The 19,016-nt window shown below is 39.0% G+C and overlaps 1 protein-coding gene across 3 annotated transcripts in view; it reads left to right on the top strand.

Moving 5' to 3' along the window:
• The window catches only part of ric1.S (RIC1 homolog, RAB6A GEF complex partner 1 S homeolog), a 70,119-nt gene that overhangs the window by 1,598 nt on the left and 49,505 nt on the right, over positions 1–19,016 (top strand). Inside the window, exons 1-2 of one of the 3 annotated variants that reach the window (XM_018243821.2) lie at positions 7,764–8,881; positions 16,277–16,384. In XM_018243821.2, the coding sequence (XP_018099310.1) occupies positions 8,741–8,881; positions 16,277–16,384 (249 nt within the window). In that variant the 5' untranslated portion in view covers positions 7,764–8,740. Of the gene's footprint in view, positions 1–7,763; positions 8,882–16,276; positions 16,385–19,016 lie in introns of those variants that run through there. The other 2 variants (XM_018243822.2, XM_041580123.1) reach the window with 2 other exon arrangements.

Genomic DNA, 19,016 nt, shown 5'->3' with positions numbered 1-19,016 from the left:
ACGTAGTTGGCCAGCTTAAATATATTGCAATATATGGACAAACGATCCCTGTTTTGTTTAAAGGGTAAGGCATTTTTTTAGTGGCAGTATGCACAAAATGTCTCTGTCTTAAATATATTGATAATGGGTTGAGTGCAGAGGACTCTTGTATTTGACTTTATGTATTTTGTGGTCACAGCCTCATTGCACCCCTGCCTAATGGTTTTAAAAAATAGTGGTGAGCACAACTTTCCCTTGTTTGTTATGTTTATACTGATACATTCTAGTGTAAAGTGTTTGCTAGAGGATGAACAAAGCTCCATCTAATATAAAATATGGATGCCGAAATATACCCAATATAATGTACAATATCTTGGAGAATGTTCATTTATAAAGCCAAATGCTCATATAGCTATTAAGTTATAGAGTCCTTTATTTACATCAAATGCTTTAATTTACAGTCCTTTTACATCTGAGGTATGGATTCAGAATTTTTGCAATCACCTGAATACCAAATCCTCAGAGAACGTTTGACCAAATACGAAACCGTATGTTAACCATATAAAAGTTGGAACAAAATCCCCCAAAAATTGCATAATTTAATAACATTTGTCACCTTTAGTTATCCAGCACTTAAAATTTAATTAAGGCTGTAATTCAATACCATGCAAAAACTATGCAGGTTCTATCTTCCAGCAAATACCAGGACATGTCATTACAGATCCTACACCATTCTTATCTTACACTACTCAGGCGCTATCATATTGGTACTTTGGACAGGGACAATTGTCTAAGATGCCATCAGTCTCGAGCAGACCTTGTGTCTTTGGCTTTGCCCCTTAATACAGCAATTCTGGGAAAACGTGCAGGGATATTGCAGATCTTTAACACAACAGACAGCTCCCTTTACTTTATTATGGGTACTTTTTAGGTCCCCCCCTTCACAACTAACATTATCACAATCTGAAAAACGCTTAGCGGAAAGACTAATGGCAGCATCTAGAAAAACTATTCTTCACCATTGGCTTTCCCCATCTATACCTCCGCTTTCACTAGTTAAACAAAAACTCCACCATATCTTCCACATAGACTGGATAGAAACCACTACAAATAAACCTGGAAGACATATATATCTTCACTCCCTACTCATACTCGACATTTAATGATTTATGCATTTCGACATATCACATGGTTTGATACAGAATTGTTGCTCAACAATAATGCAGTACAAGATACAAATCAATACATACAGAATCTTCATAGATCGCAGGGACAGAGTCATCAATCACCCCCCAGGAGTCACCAAATCAATAGATTGCTATCTGCAAGTGATATATAAGCGACAAGGATTGCAGTTTGGTTATGGATTTCCACACCTTAAAAAATACTGTTTAATGAAAATGGTAAAGTTAAGTGAATAACTTTGTTCGATCTCTATACATGTTAAACTGTACGGTTTATGACACCCCCCTTTTTCTATCTTCTCTCCTTCTGCGCCTCCAAATTTCGAACAGATTACTTGTTTAATTTGTTTGAATTTATTTTACTTTTATGACAATAAATAAAAACATTTGTTTAAAAAAAAAATAGGATAATTAAAATTATTATGATTTTCTAATGTGGACTCATTTCATAAAAAGGTGGTATTGCCAAGCAACAAAGAGATGATATGATAGCTAAGCTATTCAAGATGGCTTGTTTAGTTGTGGATGGACAATATGTTGGTTCCATGCTGTTGCACATTGTATATCCTGGTGTGTGGAATAATTACACCTAGAGAGATGTGTGTGTGTCTGGTTAAGTGGCATGATTTGCACACTCAATTTAGGGTCACCCGGTCTGGAGCTATTCAGAACATGTCCTCCTCAACTTTCTGGCCTTAAAATGCTGTACCACTTTGCTCATACATATAAATCTAACCACTTAACAGAAACAAGTCAAATCGTTCTTTTTGAGCTTGTTTGTTTCTCTTTTACCACATCCAGTTCCAGATTTACATCAACAGAATTGGGCAAATTATTTTATTTGGATGGCTTACTTAACTAGCTAACTGTACAGCATAACAGTGGAATATAGTATGCTCTATCTTAGAAACAGGAGCAGCAAAAGAGATTCACTGAGACACTTTCTCATACCCCAATATCAAACTGCCTTCAGTTAGTAGTTGGTGTAAAAGGCAATCCAAAAAGGAGATGTGGTATAGTGAATATTCTTTGTCAGCTGATCAATTAATACCTACCTCCCATAACTGCATAACTGGAAAAACTTAACGTGCACTTGACCCTTACTTGCAAAACCGTAACCCACACTTGACCTTAACCCACAAAATGTTGCCATTGTAGGACCCATGGCCAACCTGTACCCGCATCTTCCCACTGTGAACTCTACTTTTGTGCATTTCTCTGGGTAAAAGACATAGGGGCAAATTCACTAAGATTCGTAGTTGCGCCAGCGTCTGCTTTGCCGCACTTCGCCAGGCGAATTTTTGCCAGCGCTACCAAATTCACTAAAATCCGAAGTTGCGCTAGTTGCACTAGTTGCACTAGCGTTAATTCGCCAGGCAAAGCGAAGTTACGCTAGCGATGCTTAATTTGCATATGGCGCCAAATTGAATTTACAATGGAAGTATACGTAGCAGCACTACACAAGCCTGGGAAACCTTCGAAACATCAAATAAAAATTTTATTTTGCCCTACACATGTGCCCACTGTATAGTTAAGGTGCCATGAGTTAGGAAATGTAGGGGGGAAGGAGGGTAGCCCCAAAAAAATTTTCGATCTTTTTCAGCCTATCACCCATAAAAAAAGAAAAACGCCAGCGTTTTTTGGTACTTTGAAAAAATGTCAACTTTTTTTTGAAGCAATCCCTATCTACACGATTGCTGGTCTGAGGTGGCGAAGGAAGTCTAGCGTAGTCTAGGAAAAATGCGCGCGTCAGTGAATTTGCGTAGTTACGTCCATTGCGCAAAATCAACAGGCGTAAGGTTGCGAAGTAACACTAGCGGATTTACGCCAGTGTCCATTAATGAATCGGCGAATTAACGAAAATGCGCTACGCTATCGAACTAACGCTAGCGTTAGGCGCTTCGTCCTCTAGTGAATTTGCCCCATAGAATCTTCAGGAAAAGAGGAGGTGTGTACTTCCCCAGTCCGACCTACACCCAATCCTAGCCCACAATGGTTGGCATAATTTCAACCCCAACGTAACCAACTGGCAGTAAACCCACAGGACACTACAGGTTTTGAGTCAAACACACATTACTATTGCAGACTCAAGTAAATCTCTAAGTAAAGATGAAGATTCTCCCCAGAGAATCATGAATCTAGGAGGCCATCTAGTATGAGCAGGATGGGTTTTTATGGACATTAGTAAAGTAATCCAAGTAAATTGATGTTTAGCTATTAAAGAGATTGTTCACCTTCAAACACTTTTTTCAGTTCAGTTTGTTCCAGACAGTTCACCAGAAATAAAGATTTTTTTCCAGTTACTTTCTATTTTTTATGTTTGTGTGATTTAGGTTTTCCTAAAATTGAAGTGTAAGTATAATTTGTCACCCTTCTAAAGCAGCTCTGGGTGGGGGGTCGAAGACTTATTAACTGTTCTAAATTGATACATTTAGTTGATACATTTCTTATCTTTATCCCTGCTGAACAGAGTCCCTGGGTTTTATTAAAGGCAGCTGTTAGAATTGGTACAATAGTTGCTAATACTCCAGAGATGTTGCTGAGAAATGTAGCAACTAAATGTTGCAAAATTGTAACAGTTCAAAGTCTGCGCCGGAATTACTGAGCTGCCAGACTGAAACACCAGAGACAGTGACATTAGAATTGAAACTAGAATTTGGAAGAATGGTAAAGAATAAATAATGGAAAGTAATTGAAAAAATGACTATTTCTGGGGAACAATCTGAAAACAACTCAACTGAAAAAGTGTTTCGAAGGTGAAAAACTCCTTTAACCACCCTTTTATTTAACATTCTTTTGCAGAGAATTAGTGAGAAGTATAAATAACTTTGTTTACTTAAATTTATATCTTTCATCTCCACAAGCATAAAAATTGTAGGTAATAATGATCCTATGCATGGATCGGCATTTATGTAGAGCTCTAGCAACCACTAGGGTTGGTTCACTGAGGTTATATTGCAGGCACAATAAAATTATACTTGACGTGATTAGTAATAAGCCTAGAATTTTCTCTCTGCCTAAATGTTATAATTACATGCATGTAACTGTCTTTAATCATAAAATATGTATATTTAGCTATACCACAGTAAAATGATTCCCCTCAAATCTTGGCTATACCAACAACGCTCACTGCTCAGCCAGTGCAGCCACCAAAATAATAATGTTGTCAGTATCTTTACAAATTAAATGTGTGGAAAGCACAATCAATCAAACAGTTCATCAGCTAGTGGCCAATCTTTGTAGAGCAGGAATAAGCCAGCTGTGCTCTTTCTAATATGCTCCACTCAATGCTTTTATGGGCAGTAATGTGGCCCCCACATATGCGAATCTCTACATGGCCTTTTTGGAAGATACCCTTGTCTATAGCAATCACCTCTTTAAGTCACATTGTCGTCTGTATCTAAGATATATCGATGACTTGCTATTGATTTGGCAAGGCTCCAGTGAAAGCCTAGATTTGTTTCATCAATTTCTCAATCAGATGGAGGATACTCTAAAATTTACTGTAATCTCAGATAAATTTTCTCTAAGCTTTTTGGATGTGTTAATCACAAGGGAAGGTGTTAAACTGAAAACTAGCCTTTACAGGAAATCCACAGATAAAAACAACCTTTTACATTTTGCTAGCTTTCACCCAGAACCATTAAAATGTTCACTTCCACTGTCACAATTTGTGAGGGTAAAACGTATCACCAGTGACCCCGTAGAATGTGAGGTACAGTTGAGAGATATGACAAATAGATTTACAAAAAGAGGATACGGCAAGAAGGTTTTAAATACCAGTCTAGACAAAGTGAAACATAAAAGCAGAGAAACACTATTAAAAGGAGAAACAAAAGAAAAACAAACGGATAGGCTGGCCTTTGTGAGTAGTTTCAGCACGGCGAGCAAACATGTAGGGCAGATTATACGCAAACATTGGCATATATTACAATCGTGCCTACCAGATGTACCTGGTTTTCAGTCACCACCAATGTTAGCGTATAAAAGAGCAAAAAACTTTAAGGATAGACTAATAAGAGCAGATGTGGGTAGCAATAAACTATCCAATACTCGCTTTTTACAGAAACCAAAATTTGGAACATTCCCGTGTCTGAGTTGCACACAGTGTAACTCAGTCATTAAAGGGGATACATTTCTTCACCCACACTCGGGCAAGAAATACGCCATTAAGCAATATTACACCTGTGAGTCCGCTTATGTCATTTATCTATTGAAATGTCCCTGTGGACTCTTGTATGTGGGTGAAACGACCCAAAAAATTAAGGACAGAATTTCGAAACATAAATCCACTATCCGTAAGGGGTTAACGACATTACCTGTACCTGCACATTTTGTGGAAGCAAAACATTCAGCCAGCCAACTTAGATTTCAAATAATTGACTCAGTGGAACCACCTAGAAGAGGGGGGGACAGACAGATGTTGCTTCACAAACTGGAGATGCAGTGGATTCACAGACTTGACACGGTATGGCCTAGAGGATTGAACAGAGATTACACTCCTGCTTTATTTATTAATCAGTAGGTAGTAGACTATTGGAGTTTACATTTATTGCTCCTTGAAAACTAATGATCTTTTTTCTCCCTCTTTTTTCTAAAGGGTAAAAATAATGGTTTGGGAATCGGATAACTCTGAGTGCCATCATTACCTTCTGCAAAAGGAATCATGGAATAGAAAGTTGCAAGAAAGGTAATATGGGCATCTCAGATTGTCCAATTGTTAAAATGATGAAAACAAACTGTACACATAGGATCATGTTTAACCAGGGATCAATTGCTGGTATTCGAGCAAAATGAGTAAACAAAAAATATTTCTCTCGAAAAAACTTTGTTTATATAAACATATTTTTCTAAAGTAAAAACATTTTTTTTAAAAAAGATAAACAATAAAAAATTCTTTTAATGGTTTTAATCAGTGAAAAAATTTTTATTAGCACAAATAATATAATATATATATTTTATATGATACTTTATGTATTTGATGCACTTATTTATGATACTCATGAAGATGGGCACTATACACTATATTTAAAGATATTCTGATTGTCACACACTATATGTATCAAAAATGTGATTTGTTGTAATGGATGTTCCCGCCCACCACTCCCCCTGACCTTTCCCCGCCCTCCCTATTCACTATTTAACACAGAGTAATGATTGTAACTACATGCTTGATAAAGGGTCCTGTGAGACTGGAAACGTTGCAATTTTTGTCTACTGAGCCAATAAATCACAAAAGATTTTTTCACAAGAAACAACGTGTCAGTGTGCTGCGGTCTGTTGGACATTTCCACTCAATGCTTTTAGGCACACAGTATTTCGGTGCTTCACCATAACTTTATTGTAGATTTCCAGGTATACTATTTCATTAGGAGTCTTGTCCTTTTCCATCCAGTCCTGGACTGACAATCTAGCAAATGCCAAAGTTGCTACTGTAAGATGCCATTAACAATCACTATTTAGTGGGTTGGTTAGGGGATGCTTGGGCATTTCTGCACTTGAAATGCCAGGGCCTATTTCAATCCCAGTCCAGAGCTGTCTCCATCTGACTAAGTCTCAGTGTCGGACTGGCCCGGCGCGCAGCATCTGTTGATTTAGGAGCGCTGCCCCGCCTTCATCCATTCATGTTTGGCGCGTCATAGGGGGACGGGGGTCGGAGGGGGCCCTGGACATTAGTCGCGGAGGGCCCTGGCCCCCCAGTCCAACCCTGCTAAGTCTGACAGTTTTCCCTCATTCTTCTACTGTTGAGTCAGAGGTCACGTTCTTCTTTCTTTCCCACAGTTGTTTCACCAAAGTTTTTGCCCTATCACATGATAGTGGCCTGGGCAGCTGTATTCAGTATTTGGGAGCGCTGTGTAACTGTGTTTAATGGTCTGTTTTTCAAAATGAAGATAGAAGGTGGGTCATTATTCTTATGGTTACCAGTAAATTTGCAACCTGTAAAAATGATGGTTTATCCCAATGTTAATAATAGGGAAAAAAGTTAAATCTATAAGAAGGCCTGTATTTTTTTCCAGAAATGTTTGTTACCAGCAACAAGCAAACCCCAATGTTTGTTACCAGTACTAGTCACAGGATCAACCTTTTTGCATTGGTAGCATGGCCAGAACTAGGGGCAGGCAAAAGAGGCACGTGCCAAGGGCGCAAAGCTAGGGGCGCCTTATTTGCAGCCTACCCCTAGTCCGGCAAGTGTTACAATTTGGAAAAGTGGCTGTGCTGTGTGAAGTCCAAGTGCTTTGCACACGACCACGCACGCGCGTCCTCGGTTACGCACAATTGCGCACGGTTACGCATAATGGCGCACGCGCGTCCTCGGTTGCGCACGGTTACGCACAATTGCGCACTGGCGTCCTCGGTTACGCACAATTGCGCACGCGCGTCCTCGGTTACGCACAATTGCGCATGGTTACGCACAATGGCGCACGCGCGTCCTCGGTTACGCATGGTTACGCACAATTGCGCACGGTTACGCACAATGGCGCACGCGCGTCCTCAGTTACGCACGGTTACGCACAATTGCGCACGCGCGTTCTCGGTTGCGAAGTTACCTACGGCCAGCCGGGTTGTCTGGGGCAACGCAACTGACAGACTTGGCCCGGCACTGATTGTTAGTGTCTGCAAATGGAATGCAGAGTGACTGAGATAATGAATCAGGCTCCCGTTGAGGACTACAACAAATAGTGCTATTTACACACCTCCACTTACACACTAGCCTTTATCACTATTTTAGAAAAGTGAACCAGTTGGACAATGTATAACTTTGGATAAGAAAGGAAATCTTTGCAGGGTATAACTTTGGATAAGAAAGGAAATCAGTGCGTGTGCATTTCTTCTCCCCAACAGCTGGGGGCGTCCGTGCCTTTAATTTCAACTTTCGGACCCATTCTCCCACACATCAACAAGTCGTGCGTAAAGAGCGTGCTTGCGTCACCATTCCAATCAGCCTGCTTCTTTGCAGCACTAGCCAGGGCGCCCCGCCCCTAATAGCGTCAGACGCACGCCGCTACGTAGATGGTCCTGGAAGGCAGGACGCCGCAGCTGGTAGGACAGGTCGCATAGGTACTGAGACAGCGGAACTTAGCTGCCTGAACCCAAGCTCTGCGCACTGGAATGTACTGGAAGAAGTGATTGATTCCGTCGCTGTATTTATTTGGGACATTTTGTCAGATTCTGGGCCTGTCTCTAACACTATGCCGGCCCTGGGCTAATGTCTGGGTCTCCTATATGGGAACCCGGCCCTCTCACCCTATGGGGGACGCTGTATGAGGAAAGCAGACTGGAAGTTTATTTAGATCTTACCTGCATGATTTCCCTGGATGTTACTGGTTGCTTCCCGCTACTCTTCATGTCTAAATTGATACAATTAGGGGAACAGTTTGCAGTTCTGCACTTGTATCTACACACCTGAAGTCTCTATGATAACACTAAGTGCTGAACAAGCCAGAGCAAGGAGCTAAAGCTAAAACTGGCCTAGTGAAGAATGTTGCTTTTAAGGGACATGGGGATACCCCAAGCTTTGCTTTAGCCCATGTGCAGGAACTCAAGACTGACCCATTTCATTGGTAAAGCCAGGCACCATGTATTTTCTGAGTGGGTGGCCAAAAAGGCTGCTATGTCCTCTACAAACTGTGGAGAAGCCATTCCATATTCAGCCAGACTCTCAGAGAATATTTTTCTCAGTGTTGTCCCGGACACAACTCAGTATTTGGTACAGCAGAGTAAGTATTGTCAAGAGATCTTTTAGTGAAGCCACTGGTAACATATACTGTAGTAATGATCTGGAATTTGGGAAAAACTGGACAAGGTTGCACAAATATAACTGAAATAATTTAATATTATTGGTTGTTTTATGTAGATCATCATTTATTTGTAAAGTACCTGTATAGGATTTCAAATACATTGATTTACAGTATCCCAGTTAAAGTTGGAGACAACTTGCTGACCGCTGCACATTTGCGAAATGTATTTATACGTAAAGTGCAAACACTAATTTTCCTACCATACTGAACAGTATTTTAATGCACTAACTAAACTGATGATTCACATCCTTGCATCTTATTTGAAACATTTTATTAATATGTAAAGCCCACTTTTGTTGCCAAGGGATGTGAATTACCTTTTGGATTTCAATCTTGGAATGTTAACCCCCCCTTCCCCCCATGTCCCATTATCTCTCTGGTGTATAGCATTCGGTCATTTATTTAATAATTTTTCTTTTATATAACAGTAATATATTCTGCAGCACCTTACAGAGGCTATACAACATTAATAGTCCATGCTCAGATTTGCTTGTCCAGTGTTGACCGTGCATCATGCCTTACCATCTAGGCATGTATAATGCCGATGGGGGAAATATAATAGTTATGTCGCTTATCAATATATATACTTATTTTGGACCATTTGCTTAAAGAAGTGGAACCGTGCTGTTTCTTCTTCAGTGTAGATAACCAATTCATTGATTGTGGAGCTTGGTTACTGCATGTCTAATAGTGCAGCAGGCTGAGGAGTGTTGGTGACTAATACAGGTAGGCACTTGAAGCTATTAGAAGAAAAAAAGAACAGATTAAAAACAGAGAGATGTAGGGGCTATCTGTTGAGTGAGACTGACACATTCCTCTGAAAAACTAAAACATGTCCGTATCACTTTATTGGGAAGCTAAACTAAAGAAATAAAACTAACTTATAACTTCTAGTGAGCTGTTCTGTTATCTTTTGTGAATGTCATATACCCAAACATTGTGAGCCAAATTTCAATATCCATAAAATTCGATTTTTAATTTATTGGCGTGCAAACTTTGTGAAGCCAGTGGATAATGAAAATCGCATCATGGTAATGGAAGCATAATTTCTCAGATTGGTTTATGTTTATACTGATACATACTAGTGTAAAGTGTTTGCTAGAGGATGAACAAAGCTCCATCTAATATAAAATATGGATGCCGAAATATACCCAATATAATGTACAATATCTTGGAGAATGTTCATTTATAAAGCCAAATGCTCATATAGCTATTAAGTTAATAGAGTCCTTTATTTACATCAAATGCTTTAATTTACAGTCCGTTTACATCTGAGGTACAGTGTGTGTATGATTCAGGTTTGCTCTTCTTGCTGTCTTTGCAGTTATGGTTTGGCTAACTTCCAAGTTGGATAGACATGACTACAACTGATGTTAGATTTCTTTGAAAGCAAATATGTATCTTGTGACAACCCAATGGATTTATTTTACAAGTCATTGCAGAAGTTGTTGAAAAGTAGATCTGTATGTGGGAAGAACAGTCTCATAAGGATTACACAAAGTATTTGGCCTGAAGTGAATTTAGAATTAGTTTACCAGTAATGAACGCAATCTCCAACTTTTTACATTTGGAGGGATGAGTACCTGCATAATATTAGAAGGCCAAATTCAACTGAAATAATTAGCCATAGAAAATAAATCACAGGAATGTGCTGTGTACTATAAAAACAAAATCCAATGGGACTGCATGTGTCCACCAGGCCTCCAGTTGGACAGAAGTGAGTAAAAAAATGACTGTCCTACTGTTAGAATTCCCATTATCTCTCAGCAGCTTTAGGTGTTAAACTTTGCAATTTAGCACCAACTGGATTTTTTTTTACCATTTAGCAGCACTTGTTCTTAATACCTGCTGTGTTTCTAATTATGTAGATTAACGATTGTTAAAAAGGAATTTGTTTAGCATGCGAGACTGGGCAGCTATTTCTTGTGATTAGTTGCTGTGTTTGGGTTGTTATACGTTGTTATGCAACTCATAAGTGCATGTCTATTTTGTTACAAACCAAAATTAATGCTAATTGAAAGTTTCTCTTAATATTATTATGTTATTATTTGGGTTATTATTTCGCAAGTAGTACTTAATGATGCCCTGGATTCAGAATTTTTCAATCACCTGAATACCAAATCCTCAGAGAAAGTTTGACCAAATACGAAACCAAATATTAACCATATAAAAGTTGGAACAAAATTCCCCAAAAATTGCATAATTTAATAACATTTGTCACCTTTAGTTATCCGGCACTTAAAACGAAATTAAGGCTAGATTTGGACCAGTAGAGCACAGAGTGCTGAATCCTGCAAATAGGACTGGAATTCATAAAAGTCCCAAATCTAATTTTGGATTTAGTGCATCCTTAGTAATAAACCTACAGTTGAAATATACAAGCATGGCATAAATTAGCTGCAAAATTGGTGTCCAGAAAGCTCCAAAATATGGGAATGCCATCTGCCCTTTAAAGAGATCATCCTCTCTGTAATGTATAAAAGTGGGTTGATGTTAACTATCCAGCTTTTTAATATTACACATTTTTTTTTTAAAATTTAGCCTTAAGGCATAATAAGCTCTTTTTTGCAGGGCCTTCTTTAGAAAATTAAATCTCTTAAAACTTCTTTAAACTCTTTAGAAGCACTTACCGGTCACTGAGTAATGTCACGTGCACTTGTAGAAATCACTTCCAGATCTGGTCTGATCTATAAATATAGAAAGAAACAACAGTGCACTGTGGGATTTAAGATAAAAATGTCAGCATCTTTATTATGTCTTTTTATAAACGCTGCACTTTACACAGAGACTCTGCGCATTTCCCTGTCCATCTTTGTAATAAGCAATGTTATTAAAGGAGAACTGAACCCTAAAAATTTATATGGCTAAAAATGCAATTTTATATACTGAACTTATTGCATCAGCTTAAAGTTTCAGCTTGTCAATAGCAGCAATGATCCAGGACTTCAAACTTGTCACAGGGGGTCACCATCTTGGAAAGTGTCTGTGACACTCACATGCTCAGTGGGCTCTGAGCAGCTGTTGAGAAGCTAAGCTAAGAGGTTGTCACAAATTAGCAAGCAGAAAATGAGGTTGGCCTGTAATATAAGCTGATGCTACAGGGTTGATTATTAATTTCTGATGCTAGTTGCACTGGTTTTTGTGCTGCCATGTAATAATTATCTGTATGAATTACTAATCAGCCTTATAGTGTGACATTTATATTCTATTTGTCCTGTATATTGTGAGTGTGTCCCTAAGCTCAGTAAGTGACAGCAACACAGAGCATGTGCAGTGAATCAGCAGAAAAGAAGATGAGAGGCTACTGGGGCATCTTTGGAGACACAGATCTTTACTGCTAAAGGACTGTGCTTGCCTTGTGCTGACCAATTGTTCCAGGTTGCCTTAAGCTGGTACAGAAACCCAAAACATAATGTACAACATTTCTAGCTACTTCTTTAGTGAAGTTTTAGTTCTCCTTTAAATGTACATAATAAAGATGCTGGGATTTTTTTTATCTTAAATCTCATGGTATATCGTTGCATCTTCCTTCAATACCTCTTGTATAGTTTTTTTTTTATTGTATTCCGTTCGGTATATACACCCACAGGGCCGCTTTTAGAAATCACCGGGCCCTGTACAACAACATTTTCGGGGCACCCTGGCGCCCAAGCCCCGCCCCAGACCCCACCCATTCCACATCACAGTTAAAAGACCATACAGACATCAGCGCTAAAAAAGTAACCCCCCACACACAAGTTATAAAAAGCTATTGATGATCAGGTGCCCCCTTATAAGTTTTGAAAAGAAAACATTGGTGCCAGGGCCGCCCATAAAAGTTTTTTTTAAAAAAGCATTGATGCCAGGGCCACCCTTACAAGAATATACAAAAATATTTTTTTTAAAAAAACATTGGTGGCAGGGGCCTATAGAATATTAAAATAATACATTGGTTGCCAGGGGATTAAAAAAAAACAAATTGGTGTTCAGTAGAATTGAACTCGTGGCTTCAGGACTTCAACTTCGCCTCCTTTCGTGACTTCGGGTCTTTTCGCCACTTTGGCTATTTTCGTGACTTTGGGTCTTTTCGGTGCTTCGGGACTTTGGCTTCGGTTATTTTCGTGGCTTCGGGTCTTTTCGCCACTTCGGGAGTTTGGCTTTTTGGCACTTCCGCATGTTCGGATGGCCACAGATCTTCGGTGCTGGCATGGGGGGCCCGGCTATTTCTAAACTACAGCACTGCCGGGCCCAGGACACTTGTCCCCCCTGATGGCGGCCCTGTACACCCATATTGCTACAGTGCTGCTGAATATGTTGGAATTTTATAAATACATTTTAATATTAATAATAATGCACCAAATTACAACAAAATCTAGGAAAAAAATAGAATTGTATGGGAAGAGCTTAGATGTTACTGATGTAAGATCTCCGGCAACCTCGATATAGGCATTAAGTCAACTGGTTATATACAAGTTATCTTTAATTATCTCCTATTAGTAATGTGTGTGTTTTGATGATTTGCAAAATGTATGGTTCCCATACCTCGTTCATTATAATTTGCCATGAAATCAAAGGGGTCGGCAAGTACTGTAGTGCTGATCTATGCTGTACCGTGGGTTTCCTAGCAACACAATGCATGGCATGATTGAAGAGAAGTAATCTTAAAACATAATTCACTAATTGAAGAAAATGATCAGGAAATTAAATCTTGATATTTGATCCCATATATATTGTAATTGTCACCACTTTCCTTCATTATTCCAAATATAATTTAAGATAAAGCTGAATTTTGCAATTAAAAGTAGTGAGGTATTAGGTTGAGTGTCTAATTTTAGGGCTTAAGGTGGCCATACACGGGCAGATAAAGCTGCCGATATCGGTCATTTAGACCAATTTGACAGCTTATCTGCCTGTATATGGGGGCTTCCGACCGGTCTTCCTGATCGATATCTGGCCACGATATCGATCGGGAAGGTTTGATTTTTACCCGACTGACCCGTCGGAGCCCCTTGGCGTATTGTAATTCGATCGTTCAACCATACGGCCGAACGTTCGAGTTACCCCCGATATAGCCATGGATCTTTGCGTCTATGGCCAGCTTTACTGATTACTTCAGCCTGCTGCCTATTTTTTATCATGGACATTTGAGGAGTACTTGCACATATCTAATTCTGTTCATTTTCCACTTCGAGCAAAGTGATACAAGAAGTGGCATCTTGCTCTATCTCTCGGTGGAGGGGGGGGGTTTCAATTTCTTACTGTTACAGCTCTGTGCCAATTGACAATACATATGTAAATTATATTACCCTTCCATTAACTCTCCCAGCATCTATAAGACTTTGGAGAAGAAACAAAGAAAATATTGCCTGCACAAGCAATTATGCCCATCTAGTTGAACCTGTTACTTTTGCCTTCTCAGTTTTTCAGTAAGAAAGTTAAACTGGCAATACAGTGGCTAAGTCACCTTAACAAGTGCATCTGGGCTTGATTTAGCCACCCATACACTGAGCCAAATTAGGATGATCCGATTGTTACATGGGCAGAGATTGATCATACAGAAGGTCCTTCACGATCCTTGAATGAGGGCCACATGAATAAGCTGATGCAATGTTGTAGGATGGGAAAAACCAAACATCTTGATAGATAACTGGCCTATTTTCAGACAGATATCGGGCAGGCCCATCAGTGGACCCCAATACGTGGACCAATAAGCTGCTGGTTTGGTCTGGAAGAACCAAGTCACTGGCTTTTATTGTCCTGTGTATGGCCACCTTAAACTTGTATATCATAAATCCAAGTTGACTGTAAAACAATCCCTTTTAGTTTACGCAAAAGTATGTTCACCAGAATGCCCCTTTGAATTAACATTGAATCGGTGTTCTGCATTCAGATGTCATTATCTTATACACATTATTATAGTTTGTTCTTGCCTGTTTGTCCACACACATACCATTTTATGTGTCCCTGTTGAAAATTATTTGCAAATCTTCATCTTCAGTGAGGGGATGCATCTTGCTATGTATACTAAAAGCAATATTGCAAAAAGCTATCCTGGGATAAACCACAAGATACGTTTATTTTGTTCACCAAAAAAATTGCATTTATGAAACCAACTCTAACTCCACTGTGGAACACAGGCACAGTCTGATGCTATATTGTTTAGATACAATATGCCAGGCGAAAACCATACAATACTTAACTTATATTCCAGTATCAAGTTAAAGGGATTCTGTCATGGGAAAGCATGTTTTTACAAAATGCTTCAGTTAATAGCTTTCCTCTAGCAGAATCCTGCATTGAAATCTGTTTTTCAAAAGAGCAAGCAAACTTTTTTTTTTTATATTTAATTTTGAATTCTGACATGGCCCTAGAATTTTTTTTCAGTTTCCCAGGTCCCCTCAGTCATGTGACTTGTGATAAACTCCAGTCACTCTTTACTGCTGAACTGAAATTTGGAGGGATATCCTTTCTTCCCCAGCAACCTATTAACACAACAGTGGGAAGCTAACCAAAAAGAGCTCCCCGCTGATCTGTAAAGTTTTAGGAATGTATAACTTCAGTTTTCTAGGATGTTTGATCAAAATGTTCCTTCAATTGATATGCTTATGCATTGCTGTATTAGCGAAGTTCAAAAAAAATGTAAATATGAAAATATGATAGCTCCATTGGTAGATATGAGAATAGCATTCAATAGTAAAAAGCCAAGTCCCACTGTTACTAAAAGCAGTTCCATCATAATGTCCAAACACATAACCATGGCTGCCTAAACAAAAAAAACAAAAACATTTATTGGTTCAAAAATAACATTTTAAAATGGTAGAATTCATTATGTGCAATGTACACAGTGTAACTAATGATTAAAACTATACAATAAAAATCATGACTGAACCCCTTAACATACAACCGGGAGCACACTGCCACCCCCTCACTTTCTTTCACTGGAGCTGGGAGGGAGGAAATGGTTGCTGGTATAGAGAGAACAATTGTACATTAAAAAGAGCTGAGTTTTGGTTTAAAAAATGGCTCTAACATGGGGTGTTCTTTCACATTGCTGTCTGAGGCAAGGTTCTTGGCTCATTGCTAAAATAGCACTTTCTTCTGTGTATTTGTTGCAGCTGTACACATCCTGCTGCATGTACATTGTATTAGGGCTCATAGAAATGGGCATTTTGCTCTACGCTTTCCTGCAGAGGAATGCAGGATGAAACACCCATCTCTGAGCCGTTATAGAGTAGGTTACGCATAAATGTTCTTATGTTGGAGAAATATCATCAATTCATGTTTCTGTTTAAAGTAGTAATGTAAAAATATATACTTTTTTTTTTTTTTTTTTAGCCCAGCGTATTAATAACCAGTTACAAAGAGTCGGCAAAAGCAACAGCGCAGTTTGGAGATTATAAACAGGCAGAATGGAGACCGGACAGCAACATGATTGTCATTGCAGTAAGTACATATTGTTTTTCTATTTGGGGGTCACAAACGTGTAGGGCAAAAGAGTAACTAGTGGTCGTTTTATCTGATCCAACAAGCTCTAGTTTGAACCTATTTAGTGCCGAGTTTTAGAGCAGGGACCCAGCCGTGTCATAACTGATGTTTCAACAATTCTGGTGGCTGCACCAACAAGCATTGATGTGGCAAATGAGTGACATCTAGAACATTCTGCAGCCGAAGACTGTACTGCAGAGCTGTTGTATTCATAATTTTATCAGCAGTTTCACTTCATAGTTTCATCTATTGTCACCCTTAATAACTTATGCCTTGCTTTACATTTTGCAAGATTTTGCACAATTACCCATTTTATACAAATGTAATAAGCTTTGTTTACATACATTAGAGTGAAACAAATACAGATCTGGCATCCGTTAATAAGCATTTTGTGGGGGCTGGGGTTTTCAGGACAGTTTTTTTATTTGAATACCTAATGTATTATTTACATAATAAGCTCTATAGCAGGACTTTGCCACCAGTATGGCCAGCACCAGGCCACACACAAGTTGTGCCCGAGACAAGATGCAGATAGCAGCTGACCCCTCCCCTCCGAGCATTTGCAGTCACAAGCGGGAAGTAGATGGGGCAATGCGATCGGCAAAGGTGCATCCTGTGTTTTTTGAAGACCCTAAATTAGGGCAAGGCAGGCAGAAGAGGTGCATACCAGTGTTACTTTTTTTGCCTTTGTTAGCTCCTGTTTTTCTCTTAAAGGAGAAATAAATCCTACCCATCCTCAGCCTCTCCTTCACCCCCCCCCCCACACTGCTCCCTCTCCTAGCGCCCTCCACCCAAGAGCTATTCTATTTAGAAGTCCCCCCTGACCTGCTATAAATCTGCAGAGTTGTATAGCGGAGTTCAAAGGCGCCATCTTCTGTCTGTCTTCTAATCCTCTTTAAACTGTAAACAAAAATTACTTTGACTTTTTGACTGTATTGGCCCTTTAATTCATGGATGTTAAAACTCAGCAACTGCTAGAACTGCCTAAAAATTGTGGTATGCTATCATGGGGTAAACACATTAATTGTGCTTCTCAACCAGAATCCTGAGCTGAAATCAGGTTTTCAAGAGAACAAATTACATTTTTTTTTTTTTAATTTAAAATTTGGTGGAAAGCAATTTTCTTACTTTCCCAAGTGTCCGCAGCCGTGTGCTTTGATAAGCTTTTTTTACTCTGCACTACAAGTTGGAGTCATGTCCAGCCCCCATCCCCACAGCCTATCAACAGAACAATGTACAGTAATGCTTAGGCTTAATATGTGTTAATTATAATATATTTCCCCACATATATTTTCATCCATATATAAATTTGCTCTTGCATATACAAAATAAACATGTAATAGAAAATTCTGCTGTACAGTATGTTTTACAGGATTTGTATGAAGGCAAAGGGAAATGACAATTCTTTTTATATAGCACTTTTCTTTCATGTGATGCATAGTGCTTTAAAGCAAACAAGGTGCCATTATAGGTGCACTAAGTATGCTGAAAAACAAGGAGATTAAGTAAATGTGATTTTGTGTAATGCTTCTGTTGGGAAGATGCTACTGGCACCTTGTACAACGCTTGCCTTCCTGTGTGTTTCATTAACTAAATACATGATCCTTTTATGCTTAAAGCAATTGAATTGAAGAAACCACGAAATGTCAGGTTTCATATTTCTTTCCAGTACTGGCTTCCTGTTTTTAGTAAAGGATCAAGGAAAAAGAAACCCTTTCAGAACTAGCAATTCATAGTCACAGAAGGCTTTTCATTTCTTAAAGGCAGTCGAGACTATTTATTTATATCCACTTTGAAATTTGCTCATGAGTTCATAATCCAGTACATGTGGAAGGCAACTTAATGCCATATTTTTACTTGGCTTTTTTATTTATCTGTTGGAAATATTAAAGGGTCAGTTCACCCCCTAGTTTTACCTGAGTTCAGTGAGTAGGGCTAAACATACTTTCTCCTTTTTGTTTTAATAACAAAAAACAATGTCCCTTGTTCATTTTTGTAGACAGGGCAAACCGAGTGACATTGAAGTTACTTCATGTTTGGTTCTTGTGAGATAGTGTTAAGATATGTATTAATGGGTGTGCTCGAATACAGATCCCATGGTAATCTGATACTGGCACAGTGTCATGTAACACGATCTTTGTCTGCTAATGCAGAAGTGTTAATAAAGTTTTGTCTTCTTGAAGCAAGCGAAGCATGGTGTCTGTGTGCAGTTTCTCCTCTGTCTAAAAGAAAGCCGCTGGCTCACAGGAGATTAGGCAACTGGTTATCCCATCTCTTAAGCAGAATGGCAACCGGTTACAGGCCCAGTAGGTAGGGAGGGAGGAAACTGATGGAGCAGGCTGATATTTGATGGAGATGAAAAGAACTATGAACTATGGGTTTCTAGGCCACATGCGCCCCATGAATCTTAAAGGGGTGGTTCACTTGAAAAAGAACTACTGTTAGATGTGTTAAATAAGTTAATATTAACATAAATGCCATATACTTTGATTATGTGAAACTTTTCAAAGATATTTTCAGATCTTCCGAATTCCACATTGTATATCTTGCGGACCGCAAGGGACAGAGGGTGTCTGCGATCCCCTCTACT

The sequence above is a fragment of the Xenopus laevis genome, chromosome 1S, assembly GCF_017654675.1.
Source record: "Xenopus laevis strain J_2021 chromosome 1S, Xenopus_laevis_v10.1, whole genome shotgun sequence".
NCBI classification, from domain to species: Eukaryota; Metazoa; Chordata; class Amphibia; order Anura; family Pipidae; genus Xenopus; species Xenopus laevis.
The sequence above is the reverse complement of the archived record's forward strand: the minus strand, read 5'-3'. Positions and strand labels throughout refer to the sequence as shown.